This window comes from Dermacentor albipictus, chromosome 3 (assembly GCF_038994185.2).
Source record: "Dermacentor albipictus isolate Rhodes 1998 colony chromosome 3, USDA_Dalb.pri_finalv2, whole genome shotgun sequence".
NCBI lineage: Eukaryota > Metazoa > Arthropoda > Arachnida > Ixodida > Ixodidae > Dermacentor > Dermacentor albipictus.
Genome location: NC_091823.1, coordinates 188,864,521 through 188,884,795, shown reverse-complemented (window position 1 = coordinate 188,884,795; position 20,275 = coordinate 188,864,521). Strand labels below are relative to the sequence as shown.

Genomic DNA, 20,275 nt, shown 5'->3' with positions numbered 1-20,275 from the left:
GACAGATTGTACTCCAGCAACTGCACAACGTTCCCACCGCTGCACACATTGGCGTCACTCGGACCTATGGCCGAGTTCAGCGACAGTTTTTCTGGCCCGTCTGAACCGCTGCGTCGGTCGCTAGAGCAGCTGTGCATCCTGCTGGTCTGCTGCAGCCTTTGGATATACCGACCAACACTTTTTTTCGCGTTGGCGTTGATCTTCTCGGACCATTCCCTTAATCAAATGACGGAAATAGCTACAACCCACTATGCCATTAATAGAGCCCTACCGACCAGTTGCACTACAAACGTCGCTGACTTCATGCTTCACGGCATTATCTTACACAATGGTGCACGTCGTCAACTTCTCACCGATCGCGGAAGATACTTTCTTGCCAAAGTCGTAAACGACTTACTTTGATCATGTGCGACTAAACACAAGCTTACTACCGGGTACCATCCTCAAACTAACGGTCTTACCGAACACCTGAAGAGCACATTAACTCACATGCTAGCAATGTATGTTTCCTCTGATCATCGCGACTGGGACACTGCTCAAATATTTGTCACGTTCGCATACAATTCATCGTGCCACGACACAGCTGGCTACTCACCCTTCTATCTCCCCTTCGGCCGTGAGCCTATGTCACGGTGCGGCATTAATCGATTCGGCGAAGCCCCCACCAACGGTCGACAAAAGGTCGTGGAAATAGAGACCGGCGAGCAAGGCGGTTATTGCAGATCACTCGGGCAAGCGGCCGAACGAAGCCAAAGGCAGGTTTAGAGATTGTTGTCGTCTTGTCGTGGGTGCGACCGTGACGCCCCGACACCTTTTTGTAGGAACGCCTGTGTATTCTCTGCCCCACGCGTGCATTGAGAAGCTTACTAAGAAAGCAGGGGCGCGAATACTCCGAAATATGTGGTGTCTCTGTGCAATCCTGTGTCCACGAAATGCTGACAGTGTGTGTGTGTGTGTGCCGACAGCGCTGTATTGCCCCCTGCCGTCGTTTCTCCTGTGCTTGTGAACGAACAACAGAAGCCCGCCGTAGATTGAAGGGTGTGCGTGCGTGGGGAAATACAAGTGCTCGACCTCTAGCAGCAAGAGGAATCACCCGTTCCCTCGCCCCTAATTAAAAGGGGCGCGGCCAAGACCTTGAGAGAAGCCGGGACAAAAATTGGGTGAACTAGATTGAATCGTCACCGATATCTGTTCTTACCCAGCACAGGGAACTAGGGAAAGGAGAAGTTATTTAACCGCAGGTTTCAGACCAAGCTAATCAGTCTAGAAGCTGAGCCTACAATCTGCTGAAAAGCGTCAGAGCTAGTGCCGTCCAGTATCGCCTGGGACGCCGAACCGCGTCTGAACTGCGAGGTACTAGTTGACGTAAAATACGACAAACCAACGTCTACAACGAAGCTCCCGGTAATTCCCCAGAAGCTAGCTCAACCTGCTCGTGGGGAGACGTCAGACTTAGACTCCCGGGAAACCCAGCCCAGTAATCGCCTCCACCGCTACAAGATCGGCTTGCCTGCGTTCTTCGGGAAAGCTCGGCCGCGGACTCAACGCTCTATGGATTTGCTGCTGCTGCCTTGCCATGCGTGTGCCATCATTTGTTTTCTTTTGAAGACTGTTTAGTTGACCCCCGTTAAGTGTGTTTTGTGTAGTGTTAATTTCTATATTTCCTGTTAACTGTTCGTTGTATTTCATGTATAGTCATCATTGATTTAGATTAAGTGCATGTGTGTTTGTGTTCTGCTTTTTTTGTTTTTCTTTTGATCTGTCTCTTTACCAGTTGATGAATATTTTTTTCTCTCTTTCTCCCGACTGACTTCGCCGCTGTGTTCGCTTGAGTACAAAACGACCAACCAGCTTGAATGCCACGTCGACGACTTCGCTCGGCGGCGAACGGGTGACAAGCCGTGACAATAAACTGGCGCCCGCAGACAGGACGTTCTGTTCAAAAGCAGCACAGTGAACGAAGAACGAGAATCCTGGAGATTGATCGATCAGTGCTACTGACACTATAATGCTAAATGTCCAATGCCAGTGCATGCGAATGGTGAGCGCGCATGTTTTGGAGGTGTAGCTACATTTTGGAAGGATTGAAGTTTCACAAGTGGATAGAACAAGCCAAACAGTTAAGCCTAGACGGCGCTGAGCTGAGGACAAGGGTAGCTGAACAGGGGCAGGCCGTAGAAGCCAAGTTTTCTCTTCGAGTCTGTCCTTTCGACCACACTCGACTCGCCGACAGAGTACACTCACGATGGCATAGCCACATCGACCCAAGCTCACCAGATGGCCCGCATTCACCTTTCTGCTTCACAGAGACGCCAGAAGTGCCGTTACAACCCGTGCTATGAAGACGTAAAGCACGAACCAGGTGCTCTTGTGCTAGTTTTATCTCCAACCCGGCGTGCTGGTCTATCGGATAAACTCCTCTTGCGATACAAGTGTCCTTATCGCATCCTTCGCCAGGTGACCCAGGTCACATATGCAGTGTCTCCACTGGATGCCACCATGACTTCACCTCTCTGACATATTAAACGCGAGCCACCTCAAATCGTACCTTTCTCGGGCCGTTGAGCAGCGCCAATAAGGCGCTTTTGCGACGGAGGTGATGCCACAGTCTGTAATGCGGGAACAAGAGGACGCTGATGTTGGCCTTGTAGACGACGAAGAAGAGTTGTTTTTACGCTTTTCTATGCTTGTTGGCTCCGCCATTAAAATACATCTGTGAATAGCTGCACGCTTCTTCCTTCCATAACAATGATGTTACTGGAAGGATAAAAAAGAGAAAGGAAGAAGAAGATCGCGAGACGCTGGCTGCGGCGTGTTGTGGCTGGTCTGCCATCTGCATCACATTGACTCTGGTTGCATTTATATTGTAAATACAGCCTGTCTACATTACTAACATTCCCGTAGCATATTGGTGGGAAGTGCTGGGTAGCACGGCTGGAAACGGAGCTCCGTAGTGGACGTGGCATCACCGTCCCCGCCATGAATAACGGTGAGCACGCAGGATCACCGTTGTGGCCGCCTCCAACATTACCCTCGCGAGCTACGTCGCTGTGCTCTTCGCTTGTGGTTGTGCAACCCAGGGGTTTCGGAACTTTCTGCGGGACCGATGGCGCTGACGTTGGAAAGTGGGTGGCTATGTACAAACGCGTGAGTAGAATCAACGGATATGACCCTGCACTTATGCTAGCTAACCTGTTGTTCTACATATGAGGCACGGCAAATGTGTGGTACAAAAATCACGAAGAGGACCTAACCAGCTGGAACTTACGGAAAGACTAGGTAACGGAGCCGTTTGACAAACCAGCTGGCCGTAAAAATTGCCGCAAAGCAGGAACTGACCTCCCAGGCCCAACCGTCACGCATTCCTATGTCTCGAACATCCAGGACGTGCTGGCGCTTTGTCGTAAAGACAATCACGACATGACAGAAGCGGAGAAGGTCGCGCATGTGCTTAAATGAATTGCTGACGACACCTTTAATCTGCTTATGCGCAAAAGCTGCTCGACAGTTGATGCTATTATCAAAGAGTGACGATAATTCGAACAGGCCAAAAGCCGACGCATCCTGCAAACATTCGCCAGACTTCCCAATACTGCCGCGACGTCGACGTGTGGAGATTAGCCTGCACAGCTGCATGCGTCGCCATCAGAGGACATGGTGCGAATTGTTTGACGTGAACTCGATGCGGTGGCACTCACAGCTTTCTGTTTTTGTAACCCTGGTGCTACCCCTTCTCAGTTCCCCTCCCTTACAAAAATTTTTAGTACCATTTTTTAAACCGTTTTTAGACAAATGTTACTAGAACCTATCGACATTCTATAAACCGTCTTTAGACACCTTAACAACTTCCTAGTAACCTCGTACCGACTATTGGCCACCGATATTGAATTGAAAGTATAGATATAAAATGTCGATAGAATTCTTACCGACTGCTTATTATCTTATGTCGTTTGAAAGTGTCAACTGTGAATCGACTATTTATTGACCACCTTTATACATCCTAACAACTTGCTAGTAACATCCTGTCGACTATTCGCCACAGATAGTTGACAGGATGTTACTAGGAAGTCGTTAGGATGTATAAAGGTGGTTAATATATAGTCGCTTCACAGTTTTTAGGAAGTACATCAAAATTTTATTCAGAGGTAATTACTTTTGCAACTATATGTGGCAAATTAGGCTTTGATTATCTCTGAATAAAATTTTTATTTGCTTCCTAAAAACTGTGCAGCGACTACTTATTAACCACCTTTATATATCCTAACGACTTGCTAGTAACATCCTGTCAACTATCTGTCTGTGGCGAATAGTGATAGCCAAGTGGCTAGGTGTGGCATGCAACAGAAGACAGGTTTCCATTTGTGCTTGAACACATCCATTTAATATCCCCGGGCTAGTAAGGAGGACGAGTTCGCCAGCTGCCTTGGAAGTAGGCTGAAATGTTGCGTTGTGTAGTCTAGAAAAGAGAAGAAAAAAGGCACTATATTGGTCTTGCTACAGTGACATTGCAACACACCACGCATCTGTGTCTTAAAAAGGAATTGCACAAGAGACAAGCTTTCAACCCTGTGAGCTCTAAACATCTCCACCTGTGTTGTGCAAAGTCCCAAAAATGCATGAAATGACTGAATTAGTGCATTAAAGCTGGAAGCGTGATGGATGTGCGTAACACCAACAGATGCACGACACATAAGCTCTATCATACCAATTGTCATCTACAAACAAAAGCTGTAAATCAACTTCAGTTTAATGAGCTTCGATATTCGTATTGTAACCGGTACATGGAAGTTTCATGTGTGAATTATCTTAGGAAAGGCAAGGTGCCAGTCATAGCTGTGCTGCAGCTTTGCTTGGGCACAGGTACATAGAAGAGTTGACTTTTGTGTTGCAGTTAAGTACCACGAAATGATACACGCAACATGTAAGCAGTTGAACAGGCATTACGGACGTTCAACAGCAACATTAGAAAATGCCCTTGCTGTGCAGGCAGACATTGTCAAAGTGAGCTTGTTACTAAACATGTTAGCTTTCCACAAGACAGGATATTATATTATCAGTGCATTCATATGACCAGGGCCTCTATCACAAAAATACATATGCCAACAGTAATGACAATTTTCTAGTTATGGTGGCAAAGCTTGCATTATAACATGCTATTATAATCAGGTTAATAGCTATTTTAGCAGGAAAGAAAGGAGTATACCCTAAGATAGCACTGAAATTGCCATGAAAGGAGTTTTGTTGAAAACGGGACAAAGAATATTAAGATGCTTCTTTGTGACACACATACCTACTATGGTGTTGACCTTCTTGGAATCCAACGGATCCTTCTGTGGAAGGCATTTGACAGCCGCCCAAAGGACCTCCCTTCAACGTCTTCTATTGAAAAAGGAGCTTTAAGGAGGCCCTCCGCGATGTGAAAGCCTGAGTTGTTAGCATCCAGGCACAGCCTCTTCAGCAGGCCCCTTTCAACGTATACACCGTCACCGATGTCTACCTGTGAAAGAATACAACAACCACAGATTCATTTTATACACGTTTGATCAAGGAATGGTTAGGAAGTAGGGTAAGGTTTGCAAAAATGGAAGTCGCTGCTTCTTGTCGATTCGGTTTAAAGAACAAAGCAGCCTTATGTATACCATACATGCATTGTCTTTTACGTAAGACTAGAAAGTAGTGGGAACTTCAATGCGAAAGAAAGACATGCATCTGCCTAGAACTAAGCAAATGTGTGCCACCCCTTGACACAGAGTGAGATCTGGTGCTGTTTTAGTGATTAGCGGACATTGAAAGCTTCAAGCCTCATCGAGTATTGGGCCAAGCTGTGCTCGATTAGTGAAGCACAAGTGCTCGAGAACTATCAAACAAGATGCAATTTTCTTCAAATACAATTCTGACTTCCCCTTGCAGACATGCAGTTCTCAATTTACTGACTGCACTTGGGTGTAAAGATTTTGTCTGACAGAGTGAATAAACCACATACAAACAGCATTTTCATAGTTAGCATAGTCTTTAATAGGTACTGATACCTTCAATTTACAAAGCGCTGTATATTGGGCCTCATCAAACTAATTTCACAAAAGGTTTGTCAAGGTAGAAGCATAGAAATTTAGTCATTAGAAGACAGGCGAAAGGAGTTAATTATCGCAATTATTACTGAAAATTAAATTTTAGACAGCTCATCCCAATGAGAAATTGATGCAAGTAGTTTGTACATGCCACATAAGCATTTAGATATCAAAAATAGGGATTAGAGAAAACCTTCCCTTAGAGGTTGATTAGTACAAGCAGCTATGCCCTCGAGGAGACATAACTTCTTTTTCGGTAGGCAGAAAGAGGCTCGAGTATTTTATTGACACATATATGTGCCCATGCATATATGTCATCTCTGTTGTAAACCTTCTTTTCATGTACATGCAAGGTGTGTTTATAACATCTCATTGTGCACAAAATTTGCGTAATAATTTAAAGACCGCGATGTTGTAGCCATGGTATTCCTTTTCGCTATTTGTTAGTAGGCTGACCGACGCCCCGGCCCGTGCTACGTACTGCGGCTGCCGGTCGTTAGCGGTGGGCGAGAAGAGTGATATAGAATCGAGGGCTAAGTATCGCTACAAAATCGCAGTCTTTAAATTATTACGCACTGCCGTAACCTACGATTGCATGAGCTGACATCTCGTTATTAAGATTTGGTTGATCTGTCTTTTTTAAAGGCCGGCGTCTGATTGAAATGTCTAGATTAAAAATGCACCTCGTTCTTGTAATATCCGCCTATATCCGCTCTGTAACATAGAAGACAAATACGCGAAGACACTCAGGAACATAAACAATACACACAGGTTCTCGCGACGCGGACCTCCAAACCGGACTATATACATACAAAAATCTTCATACAAGCTTCTATCTGCTTAAGCGTCAAACATAGCAATCGTGTGTCAACGCGCGAAGCCCATGATACATCGACGTATACATTACACATGTACTGTACTTTCGGGAATGCCTATATAGCGAATAACTTCTTGCCAGGAAACTACCGAACAAACACCAACTTTCAATGTGTTTTCATAATTGTGTGCCCATTCAGGCATAGCAATCAAGGCAGGTAGAAGAATGCAAGTACGCTGTAACATCAGAGGAAGCTTTTGTGAAATTGCTTGCTAAATGTGCACAGCAACATGGCTAACATACGACAGGAAAGCGCTTTGCTCTAGCTAGTTACACAACGCTGATTACGTAAATCATAAGCTTCAAGAATGCGCGCAAGCGCCAAACTTGCTTACCTTTCAAGACTTGGCAAACGCTTCTTTGTCTAACAGGTACAGAGGCACCGACGTTTCTCTGGCGCAAGCACTGTGGAACTTCCGATGAACTCCAGCTCCACAAAAGCACAACCTTCAACAGTCTTCCAAACACTACAATTCGAAGCCCCAGTACCAGACTTTTCACGAGAGCGCGGGCAGGCAGCTCGGACGGGCGCTGTATTAGGGCACTCACTGACGACACTGGTGGATCGCTCGAAGCACACGGCGAACTAATGGCGTTACACGAGTCCGGAGGGTTTGAGATGGTCACTGCACACGACAAGGAGCACGTTTTGTCTAGGCACTTATAAAATATAACTTAAATACCACCTTACTGCAGGGAGCACTCACTACAACCAACGTGGTGTGTCGACCAAACAAATACTGCGGTAGCGCCACTCTGCAGTTTTTTAGAAAAATGTATCTTAAATGAAAAAAATTGCGTTTTTTTCTAATAACATTTTATAGAGTCCTTTAATAGATTTGTTTGGTCCAAAAGTGTGTACTTTGTACTTTGTGATACGAAGTTTAAGGAAATGTATATATAATAACAACTAAGCGGATGTTGCCTTCAAGATTCGCAATTGCTTCAGGTGCATGCAGGTTGCAAAAGCACGGCCTTCGAGATCGGACTTTGTCACTCAAAGGAAGCCGTAGTGGGAGGCGGAGAGGCATTTAGGCCCCAATCGTTGGGTTTACAGTGCATTGGTGATGTCTTCCGATACTGTCGCAACTCATGGCCCTCAACCCCTGTCAATCCGACCAACCTGATCCGTTTTGATCGAAGTGCCCACAATGTTTCGCCCGCCGCCGAGTCTAACACTGCCAACAACTCTGCTTGGAACACGTGGTACAGTCGCTCGACATCGCCGCGCGATCACCAGTCTAATTCACCGCAAACCCGCCACAGACACGTCGCATTTCGTCCCCTGGGGCTTTCGGGCACACTAATTGGGAAAACTAAAATTGTAGCGCTCGGAGGTGGTGCTGCATAGCCTGTTTCTGCAGGAAATGCTCGCTCTGTACCCACAAAGAGAGGTGTAATTGATGTTAAACTAGACCGCGTACCTCTCCAAGCACTCTAATCGATAGTTTGACGGAAACCCGTCTGGTCTGAATGAGACATGACAAAGAAAGACGTGCACCGACCAAATACACTGACCAGGTCAAGATACGGATATGCCATGCCGAGTTTACGCACAAAGTCAAACTTCACAGACTCTGACGCAGCCAAAACACATCGTCCACACGGCGCGACTGCGGCGGCACACAATATGTCTTCGCACAGATTTGATCCTGCTGAGGCTTCTGTTCTTGAGCTAGGCCTGAAATTCAATGTTGGTCCTCCCCTGGGCGTGAGAAAGGCGGTTTGCGCTGTGGACCACGCCGTCATCCAAGTTCATCAGTTCCACCTGGGTAAGGCCCGCACCCGCGTTACCGGTGTCTACTCTCGGTTGCATCAGCGGAAATTTGCGTCACCACTTTCTGCTAAGGAACGCAGTGCAGTCAAGCGGCTTCGTGAGAACTCCGAAATCGTTATTCTCCCTGCTGACAAGGGGAATGCCACAGTTCTCCTTGGTACGGCCGTGTACAAAAGAAAAATTATGGATTTGCTTGTAGAGTCCCGCCTCACCCGGGACCCTACATTGAAGGTACTGAAAGAACTACAGAAATTCCCAGTGGAGGTGTTCCACTTTGGTGCTCCCGAGCACAAGTCCCTCTACTACTTGCTTCTTTGCCATAATGGTGCGCCCCCTGCGTTTTATGGCTTAAGGAAGATGCAGAAACTGGATGTCCCTTTGCGACCCATAATTACTTGCGACCCATAACTTTACCTGTTTGCTCCTGTACAAGCTGTCCGGCTTCCTGCACATAATTTTGTCCCCTCTCATCGGAAAAGGCATAATGCATATGCGAGACTCCACCGATCTAGTTGAAAAAGTTCGGGATCTCGTCCTTGACGACGACGAGGTGCTGGTTTCCTTTGACGTTGTGTCTCTGTTTACTTCCATTCCCACTGAAATGTCCATGGAAGCGTGTCCACCATGCAAGCGTGCCTAAACGGCGAGCGTCTACCGGAACGCTCACCGTTGAATGTCCTCAACTTGAAGAGTCTCTTCTATTTCTGCGTGGGAAACACCTACTTCTTTTTCAATAAGGCCATCTACAAGGAAGTTCACGGTGCACCAATGGGCGCATCTGTCTCGGTGACCGCTGCCAATCTGACATTGGAATCGCTCGGAAGTCGCGCGCTCACTTTTTTCAGCACATCACCAAGAATGTTTCTACGCTATGTTGATGACTGTTTTTGCGTAATCAAGCGCTGTGCGTTGGGAGCATACACCACGCATCTAAACAATCAAGCAGATTCCATTCAGTTCATGGTTGAGATGGAGACAAACAAGAAACTGCCTTTTTGGGCGTTTTGGTGAAAGGAAGCAAAGTTGCGCTTTCTTTCAACGTTTTCAGAAACAGTACACACGCTGCCCTGTACCTGAACTTCGTGTCTGTGCACCTTGACCCTCACAAGAGGCCTGTAGTTGCCTCTCTGTTGGGTCGTACGAGTCGCATTTGCACGAAACCTGGAGACTTAAATTCCGACATGCAGACAATACGCAAAGATGTTTCGTCGAGTGGTTTACCCCCTGCGCTTGTGAATGCTGTGAAGCACCGTTTATTAAACCCTTTCCAAGCTGGCAGTGCCCGTCTGAAGATACGCGCTTCCATTCCTTACCTGCACTGGATAAGCGAAACCTTGTCGCAGGTGCTGCGTAAATATGACGTTGAGGTGGCTCACGTTCCTGTGAGCAAACTGAGTCACGCACTCGTTAGTGGGAAGGGCAAGTTACCGAAGGAAGCCTTTCCTGGCGCTGTTTACAAGATCCCCTATGCGGATTGCGATTGCGTCTACATAGGGGAGACGGGTAACTTTAAACAGCGGTTGCGGCAACATTAAAACGATGTCGGTAAGAGAAGAATGGCTTCGAATGCATTCGCAGAGCACGCAGCAATGACTACGCACAGTGTTGACTGGATGAAATATAGTCTAATCGGCCAGGAAAGAAACTGGAAGTCACGTCTGTTCCTGAAATCTCTCGAGATAAAATCTACGGAACACATGCTCAATCGAAACGAAGGAACCCTCCCCGCGTCTTACGCGCGGTGCTTGCGCCACATGGTCATCATCATCATCAGCCTGGTTACGCCCACTGCAGGGCAAAGGCCTCTCTCATATTTCTCCAACAACCCCGGTCATGTACTAATTGTGGCCATGCCGTCCCTGCAAACTTCTTAATCTCATCCGCCCACCTAACTTTCTGCCGCCCCCTGCTACACTTCCCTTCCTTTGGAATCCAGTCCGTAACCCTTAATGACCATCGGTTATCTTCCCTCCTCATTACATGTCCTGCCCATGCCCATTTCTTTTTCTTGATTTCAACTAAGATGTCATTAACTCGCGTTTGTTCCCTCACCCAATCTGCTCTTTTCTTATCCCTTAACGTTACACCTATCATTCTTCTTTCCATAGCTCGTTGCGTTGTCCTCAGTTTGAGTAGAACCCTTTTTGTAAGCCTCCAGGTTTCTGCCCCATAGGTGAGTACTGGTAAGACACAGCTATTATACACTTTTCTCTTGGGGGATAATGGCAACCTGCTGTTCATGATCTGAGAATGCCTGCCAAACGCACCCCAGCCCATTCTTATTCTTCTGTGCGCCACATGATAAAATCTATTTAAGCAGGCACTTCAACATTTTTGCCCAATTGTGAACAAGACGGGAGCTCAAACGCCTTGTCTTTTAAATAAGTTTACTTGGTTGGTGTACGTCTTTCTTTGTACTGTCCAAGCACTGGTGAAAAGGTAGAGAAAACCCTGGGCACTAGGCCGACTAAAGTCCAAACGCTCGTCGACACTGGAGCCTACGTACCTGTGCAAAGTGCTAGCCTACGTAGACGTTTAAAGAAGGTCCTCTGCCCAGCAGCTGCACGGCGGCGTGCTTGTTGTGCTTAGAATGTGTACTGCGCGTTTACGTATAGCCCGAGGCCCCACTTCGGTTCCCTTTGCTGTGAACGACAACTGCCCTCACGACGGTGTCCTTGGATTGGACTGTTTATCCAATCATTCTGCTCTCATCAACTGCACAACCGGCGTTCTTCAGTTGAAACTGCGTCAATTCAGCGTTGCTCCGAGCACCACCCAACGGCACTTGTGCTCACTTCAATATGTGCGTCTGTCACCCCAGGCAGTGGCTCTGTCTTTCCTCCGAAGATCTCCGTAACGATATTAAGGGTTGTTAACCAATCGGAGCCCCCTAAGTTATGGAGTTAATGTCGGATTGTATGGTGGCATGATCAGACGTGTTAGTGAAGACACGATAAACTGCGCAGTCACCGTAGAAACGTTATATGAAAGTAGTTCATGGGGGAAGGAGTGCGAGTCTTTGTCTTCCCTTCCTGTGTGCGTTGTCTTTTTTTGCGGAAATGTTTATGATAAGAAGGTCATTAACATAAATTAGGAGCAATATAGGGACAATAGAGGAACAATAGACCTCTGTGTTAATGTCAATCTATCTACTGCTTGCATTGCTTACTAACATCCGCCGATGGTTCTTCGCCCCTCTTATCTCGTGCAGCAACTATGTGCGATGTCACTAATGCTGCTCCTCATCGCATGAGCGTTGTGACACGCCTGGGTACGTGTTCCTCCAAGTGACGCGCCTTCGTTGTCTCGCGCCAAGTCTTCTCAGTGTTAGAACAAGATGCTCTAAGCCTTGACACGGCTTTCATTGCTTCGCCTGCGAGGGTAACATACATTTTGTACTACCTTGCCGCTGCTGTTTATGCATTGGCACTAAGATACAATGAGGCAGATGGCGCACTGTACATTATACCAGTTTAACACGCGACAGCATGATGCATTCCATGCGAGCTCTCTCTCTCTCTCTCTGTGGCGCATGTCGCGCCCGAATTAGTAGTCAGTTAAGATGCGGCATACTGGCTACTTGAAATATCTAATTGAAGCAATTTTGGGACAAAGGTCGCGACATAAAAAAAGAACGGAATAACTCGGGTTTATTCTCATTTTTTCTGCCACTGTTGCAGAAACCGTTCCGATCACCAGGGACCAAAAGCGGGGCGCCCAATTGGAGCACGTCGTTAGGCACTCTACAAGGCCCGATGGTGGTCGTGGAACAGTAAGTTTAACGCCTTTGTCATTACGGGAAATGAACAACGAACAATCCTTGTACCTACATGAAATTAGTATTCGTTCAGTGACATTCAGCCTGCTCTGACCGCGCTCAAACTAGGTTTGCAACGGCGCGGAACGCGTTCTCGATGAGAGCCAGAAACAGTGTACCTGAACTGAACGTGCAGCCAGTCGCCAGAATGATCGCAGGCGCTAATAGGTAATACAATGCAATATATTCATCATCATCATCATCAGCACCACCACCACCAGCAGCAGCAGCAGCAGCAGCAGCCTGGTTACGCCCACTGCAGGGCAAAGGCCTCTCCCATACTTCTCCAACTACCCCGGTCATGTAGTAATTGCGGCCGTGTAATCCCTGCAAATTTCTTAATTTCAGCCGCCCACCTAACTTTCTGCCCCCCCCCCCCCTTGCTACGCTTCCCTTCCCTTGGAATCCAGTCCGTAAGTCATAATGACCATCAGTTATCTTCCCTCCTCACTGATGTCCTGCCCATGCCCATTTCATTTTCTTGGTTCCAACTAAGATGTCATTAACTGGCGTTTGTTCGTTCACTCAATCTGCTGTTTTCTTAGCCCTTAACGCTACACCCATCATTCTTCTTTCCATAGCTCATTGCGTCGTCGTCAATTCAAGTAGAACCCTTTTCATAAGCCCCCAGGTTTCGGCCTTGTACGTGAGTACTGGTAAGACGCAGCTGGTATACACTTTTCTTTTGACTGATAATGGCAACCTGCTGTTCATGATCTGAGAATGCCTGTCAAACGCACCCCAGCCCATTCTCAATGTTCAGATTATTTCAGTCTCATGATCCAGATCTGCGGTCACTACGTGTCCTAATAATAATAATAGAAACCTTATGGCGATGGAAAATATTTGAAGGAGGGGTGGTCGGAGCCCCTCAGTCCAGGGCCCCACTGGCCTCTGCCACCTGCCTGACCTGGCTAATTAAGGACTTTTGTCCTGCCAGGTCGGAGCGGGCGAGCTGTGCCTCCCACTGCTCCATTGTGTTACTGGTATTTGGCCTATGAGGATACTTAGTGCACTCCCAGGTTATATGTGTTAGGCTAGGTATGCCACCGCACCAAGGACAGTTGGCCCTATAACGAGTGGGATACATGGCGTTTAGCAATTTTCGCCAGTCGGCGGCCTTTTCCCCGCTAAGTTGTAGGGGAGGCGGCGGGTATTTTCTGCGGGCTCCGCGCTGATGAGCAAGGATGGCTTTGGCATTTAAATTGGTAGAATTGTTTGAGGGATAGTGCGGGGGGTTGGGGTTAGAACAGGACGCCGTCGCTCGGTTAGGGAACCCTCGAGCTAACGCGTTAACCTTTTCGTTCCCCTGTATCTCCGCGTGGCCCGGGCACCAGAGCAAGCGATGATGGTGGTTGAAGGATTTGGGGATTATCGCGAGGCTAGCAGCAGTCACGTGACCCTTGAGAAACATGCGACATGTCGCCTGGGAGTCCGTGACCATGACCGAGTCCTTTTGCGAACGCTCCGCGTGAGCGAATGCAATCACCACTGCTAATATTTCAGCCGAGGTGGGGGATCCCACCGTGGCCGACGCGGTAATTTGCTGTTGGCTGATCGCGTTCACGACTGCGAGGGCGTACCTCCTTTGGTAGCGCTGCCCGGTCGCTTCTGCATACACAGCTGCGTCCCTGTAGTACGTGTTGTACCTATGGTTATTAGAGTACACTGATTGAATGTGTTGTGCGCGTGCTTTGCGCTTTTCATTGTTGTACTAGGGATGCATATTCTTTGGAATTTGGGCTACTGTACTTTTGGATCTCATCGAAGGAGGGAGAAGCACGGCCTGCTCTGTGAGATAAATGGCGTATGCTGGGATATTGAGTCTAGCCAATATTGCCCTACCAGTTTTTGTGAAGCTGAGGCGCCCTCTCTGTCGCATCAGGGTGGCCTGCCTCAGTTCGTCGAAAGTATTGTGCACTCCCAAAGCTAACATGCGTTTAATTGAAGTACACCTAGGCAGGCCCAGAGCAGCTTTGAAAGCGGTTGCGATGATTCTGTTAGCCTGCGTTTCCTCCTCCCTGTTCAGGATTTGGTACGGTAAGCCATACGTGATTCGACTTGCCACTAAGGCCTGTACAAGCCTTAGGGTATCGTCTTCTCGTACTTCCACTTTTCGATACGTCACGCGACGTATCATTCGGGCTGCGTTGTGGGGTGTGGATTCGAGGGTCTTGATTGTCTGTACTGCTCTCCCGTCGCTCTGGAGCCACAAACCCAGGACTCGCATCGTGGGCACCTCTCGGACTGATTGGCTCTCAACCACTATGTTAATAGATCCTCCGGACTTGTAGCCGTTCGCGTGTATGCGGATGACCTCTGATTTTTCGGGTGCGCACTTCAGGCCACTCGATGTAGAAAATTTCTCCACCGCAAATACTGCGCTTTGGAGCGTATATTCGTTATCATAAGTAGATGTATTCCCTTACCATTTCCTGGGCCTCGGTACCTATCGTAAACTGCTGTTCTCTACCGAGACTGTTAAACATCAATTTAGTTTTCAGAGATTAATTTTTAGACCCACCCTTCTGCTTTGCATCTCCAGATCAGGGACCATGCATTGCAATTGGTCCCCTGAGTTACTAAACAAGGCAATGTCATCGGCGAATCGAAAGTTACTAAAGTATTCTGCATTAACTCTTATCCCCAATTCTTCCAAATCCAGGTCTCTGAATACCTCCTGTAAGCACGCTGTGAATAGCATTGGAGAGATCGTCTCTCCCTGCCTGACTCGTTTCTATTTTGGGACTTTGTTGCTTTCTTCATGAAGGACTACGATGGCTGTGGAGCCGCTATAGATATCTTTAAGTATTTTTACATACGGCTGATATACACCCTGATCCGGCAATGCCTCCATCACTGCTGAGCTTTCGACAGAATCAAACGCTTTCTGGTAATCAATGAAAGCTAAATATAGGTTGGTTATATTCCGCACATTTCTCTATTACCTGAGTGATAGTGTGAATATGGTCTATTGCTGAGTAGCTTTTGCGGAATCCTGCCTGGTCCTTTGCATGACAGAAGTCTAAGGTGTTCCTGATTCTATTTGCGATTAAATTTGTAAATAGTTTGTAGGCAACGGACAGTAAGCTCATCGGTATATAATTTTTCAAGTCTTTCCCGTCCCCTTTCTTATGGATTAGGGTTATTTTAGCGTTCTTCCAAGATTCCGGTATGCTCGAGGTCATAAGGCATTGCTCATACAGGGTGGCCAGTTTTTCTAAAACAATCTGCCCACCATCCTTTAACAAATCTGCTTTTAGCTCATCCTCCCCAGGTGCCTTCACCCTTTGCATAGCTCCCAAGGCTTTCTTTACTTCTGCCGGCATTACTTGTGGGATGTCAAATTCCTCTAGACTATTATGTCCTCCATTATCGTCGTGGGTGCCACTGGTACTGTATAAATCTCTGTAGAACTCCTGTGCCACTTGAACTATGTCATCCATATTAGTAATGATATTGCCGGCTTTCTCTCTTAACGCATGCGCCTGATTAAGGCCAATTCCTAGTTTCTTCTTCAGAGCTCTTACGCTTCCTCCGTTCCTGAGAGCGTGTTCAAATCCCATCCAATTTATCCTTCCTTATGTCAGCTCTCTTACACTTGTTGATTAACTTTGACAGTTCTGCCAGTTCTATTCTAGCTGTACGGTTAGAGGCTTCCATACATTGGCGTTTCTTGCTGAGATCTTTCGTCTCCTGCGATAGCTTACTGGTGTCCTGTCTAATGGAGTTACCACCGACTTCTATTGCACACTCCTTAATGATGTCCAGAAGATTGTCATTCAATGTTTCAACACTAAGGTACTCTTGCTGAGTTAAAGCCGAATACCTGTTCTGTAGCTTGATCCGGAATTCCTCTATTTTCCCTCTTACTGCTAACTCATTGATCGGCTTCTTATGTACCAGTTTGTTCCGTTCCCTCCTCAGGTCTAGGCTAATTCGAGTTCTTACTATCCTATGGTCACTGCAGTGCACCTTGCAGAGCACGTCCACATCTTATATGATGCCAGGGTTAGCGCAGAGTATAAGGTCTATTTCATTTCTAGTCCGGCTTCTCCACGTCCACTTTCGGCTGTCCCGCTTGGGTAAGGAGGTATTCAATATCCGCATATTATTCTGTTCTGCAAGGTCAAACAATAACTCTCCCCTGCTACTGCTAGAACCTATGCCATAATCCCTTACTGGCTTGTCTCCAGCCTACTTCTTGCCTACCTTGGCATTGAAGTCGCCCATCAGTATAGTGTATTTTGTTTTGACTTTACCTATCACCGATTCCCTGTCTTCATAGAAGCTTACGACTTCCTGGTCATCACGACTGGATATAGGGGCGTAGACCTGTACGACCTTCAATTTGTACGTCTTATTAAGTTTCACAAGAAGACCTGCCATCCGCTTGTTAATGCTATAGAATTCCTGCATGTTACTAGCTATAATCTTATTAATCAGGAATCCGACTCCTAGCTTTCATCTGTGCGCTAAGCCCCGGGTAGCATAAGACGTTCCCGCTTTTTAGCACTGTATATGCTTCATCTGTCCTCCTAACTTCATTGAGCCCCTTATATCCCATTTACTTCCCTCTAATTCGTCCAATAGCACTGCTAGACTCGCTTCACTAGATAGCGTTCTAGCATTAAACATTGCCAGGTTCATATTCCAATGGCGGCCTGTCCGGAGCCAGGGATTCTGAGCACCCTCTGCTGCGTCGCAGGTCTGACTGCCGTTGTGGTCAGTTGCTTTGCGGCTGCTGGGGACTGAGGGCCGGTGTTTGATTGTTGTATTCATATGGGAGGTTGTGGCCAAGTACTGCACTAGGGTGGCCAATCCTGCTCTGGTGAGGGAGTGCGTTAAAGGTTCTGGTCACCGGGATCAGGCCGCACTCCAGGCCTGTTTATGAAATTTTATCAACACGCGGACAGTTTTTTTTTCTTTTTTTATCCGGTGGAAAATTGCGTGGCACCGGGATTCCAACCATGGTCGTCTCGCACGCGAGGCGGATGTTCTGCCTCTACGCCACCACTGCATTAAAATACAATACGCTAAACAAATAAGGCACGCAGACGCTGAGGCACTCGCATGCCGCCGCGTCCAACGCCATACGAACCATGGAAGCCGCAGCAGCCACGTGACAGACCTTTGGCAGATTTCGGCTGCGATACCAGGTCTAAAATCAGCGCGCCTCGGAGCGCTCTTAAAGAACCAGTCGAATGCGTTCAGAGCACTCGATTTCGACCAGCCGAACGTAACCATAACTCACTCACTTGCTGTTCGCCTTGCAACCATACTTGGCTGAGAAGAGAAAAAGCCGAACACGCTTGGGCTGCGGCTAAAATATGCACAAGCACGCTGAGAAGTACGTGCAGAGAGTTTCGAAGCCGTAATACAGCCGCTCAAAGCAGGCGAAGAACGGTGTACTGCATGCTTAGCAAGATCAATCGAGGCTGAAACACTGCGAGCTCTGTTCTAGGCAGAGTAATGGCGATGAGGCTTTAGGACCTAGCACTCGTTTTCAATTAGACAGAGGAAGCTAGGCACCAGCTCAGACGCAGCCTATTCAAATATGTAAAAAACGCAGAAATGCTTTTGTGAGACAACCGTCTGTTCCAATTTGAATGAAATTTACTGCATTAGAGAGATAAAAGTAAAAGCGACTGAATGTGGGAAGCAATATTTGGATTTGCGACGTGAAATGTTTTACAGAAATTCCGGAAAATTGCTAAGCTTTACTTCACAATAAAAGCATCAAGTTTATAAACCGCTTACTGTGCGGCAAATACAGATATTGCAGTCTTGTGAACAGCATCCATAAGAGAAATTAAAGCTGACAAATCTGGTGTGTGACTTGACATCTTCTATCAATGAGCTACAATGTCTATGAGGGTTTTGCAAATGTCCTACTAGCAAATTAGTCGTATATTTCAAAGTGGTGTATAATGCAATCATTCCTCTCCTCTTTAGACACATTGTTTAGCGCTGTTTAGATAATTGTAACATCGTTTTTCGTGCGACGGCAAGAGGAACGTCAATTGCTTCCCCGCGCGAAGTGTACAAACCATGTCTCCTTGTTCGCAGATGCATTTGCTGTAGCTTAAAGGAGGCGTCGTATAAGCGCTGTCCAAACATATAGAAAAGACGCTTTCAAGGTCACCTGTCTTAGGCGCGGCTCAGAACCATATTGTTCTGGCGGACCGCCACTCTTAGGGTTAGCCCACGAGCGATAGTTTCGGTATATATTTCTACATATGTATACGCTAGTGCACCCATCTCAAACCCGATGGTTCGGCCTTTGGCGGTTCAAAATACAAGGGCGTAGCACTTCTGACTCGTTCTGAAAGGACTTCTCCGATGCCAGAGGCAGGCAGATGCGAGAGTAAGCTGATGGGTGCATCTCCGTGCATAAGCAACTCGTGGATCCCGCCTAAGCACTGAAACCTTTTCACACGCGTTTTAAGTGCTGTTCAAATTCACTGAAAATATATCGTGTGCCTAACAGGTACACGATCCCAAACAAGACGCAGTAAGAGTAGAAGAAGACCAATTTAGGCTGGTACTTGCAAATAAATATGAAGCCTTAGAACAGAGAGACGAAGACGACATAGAGATTATTAATGAAACCGTATCTTGGCTGGCTTCAGAAGCGGCAATCGAAGTGGGAGATAAGGCACTTGCGCAATCTTCCACCGGATTAGGAAAAAGGAAAAAAAAATCCGCGTGTTTATGAAATTGCAAAAACAAGCCTGGAGTGTGGCCTGATCCCGGTGAGCAGAACCGGTAACGCACTCCCTCACCAGAGCAGGATTGGCCACCCTGGTGCAGTCCTTGGCCACAACCTCCCATATGAACACAACAATGAAACCCCGGCCCTCAGCCCCCAGCAGCTGCGAAGCAACTGACCACGGCGGCGGTCAGACCAGTGACGCAGCAGAGGGTGCTAAGAATCACTGGCTCCGCACAGGCTACCATTGGAATATGAACCTGGCAACGTTTGACGCTAGAACGTTATCTAGTGAAGCGAGTCTAGCAGTGCAATTGGAGGAATTAGAGGGTAGTATATGGGATATAATAGGGCTCAGTGAAGCTAGGAGGCCAAAAGAAGCATATACAGTGTTAAAAAGCGGGCACGTCCTGTGCTACCGGGACTTAGTGGAAAGACGAGAACTAGGAGTCGGATTCCCGATTATTAAGGCTATAGCTGGTAACATGCAGGAATTGTATAGCATTAACGAGAGGGTGGCAAGTCTTGTTGTGAAACTTCATAAGAGATACAACATGAAGATTGTACAGATCTACGCCCCTACATCCAGTCATGGTGACCAGGAAGTCGAAAGCTTCTATGAAGACGTGGAATCGGCGATGGGTAGAGTGAAAACAAAATACACTATACTAATGGGCGACATCAATGCCAAGGCAGGCAACAAGCAGGCTGGAGACAAGGCAGCGGGAGAATATGGCATAGGCACTAGGAATAGCAGGGGAGAATTATTAGTGGAGTTTGCAGAGCAGAATAATATGCGGATAATGAATACCTTCTTCCGCAAGCGGCATAGCCGAAAGTGGACGTGGAGAAGCCCTACTAGAAATGAAATATACCTTATACTCTGCGCTAACCCTGGCATCATACAAGATGTGGACGTGCTCAGCAAGGTGCGCTGCAGTGACCATAGGATGGTAAGAACTCGAATTAGCCTAGACCTGAGGAGGGAAGGAAGAAACTAGTACATAAGAAGCCGATCAATTAG

General features: G+C 47.1%; 1 protein-coding gene across 1 annotated transcript in view; it reads left to right on the top strand.

Moving 5' to 3' along the window:
• LOC139057058 (uncharacterized) overlaps nucleotides 1-20,275 on the top strand; it is a 322,046-nt gene that overhangs the window by 285,235 nt on the left and 16,536 nt on the right. The window contains exon 6 of the mRNA XM_070534850.1: nucleotides 12,403-12,494. Coding sequence (XP_070390951.1) covers nucleotides 12,403-12,460 — 58 coding nt within the window. The 3' untranslated portion in view covers nucleotides 12,461-12,494. The remainder of the gene's footprint in view (nucleotides 1-12,402; nucleotides 12,495-20,275) is intronic.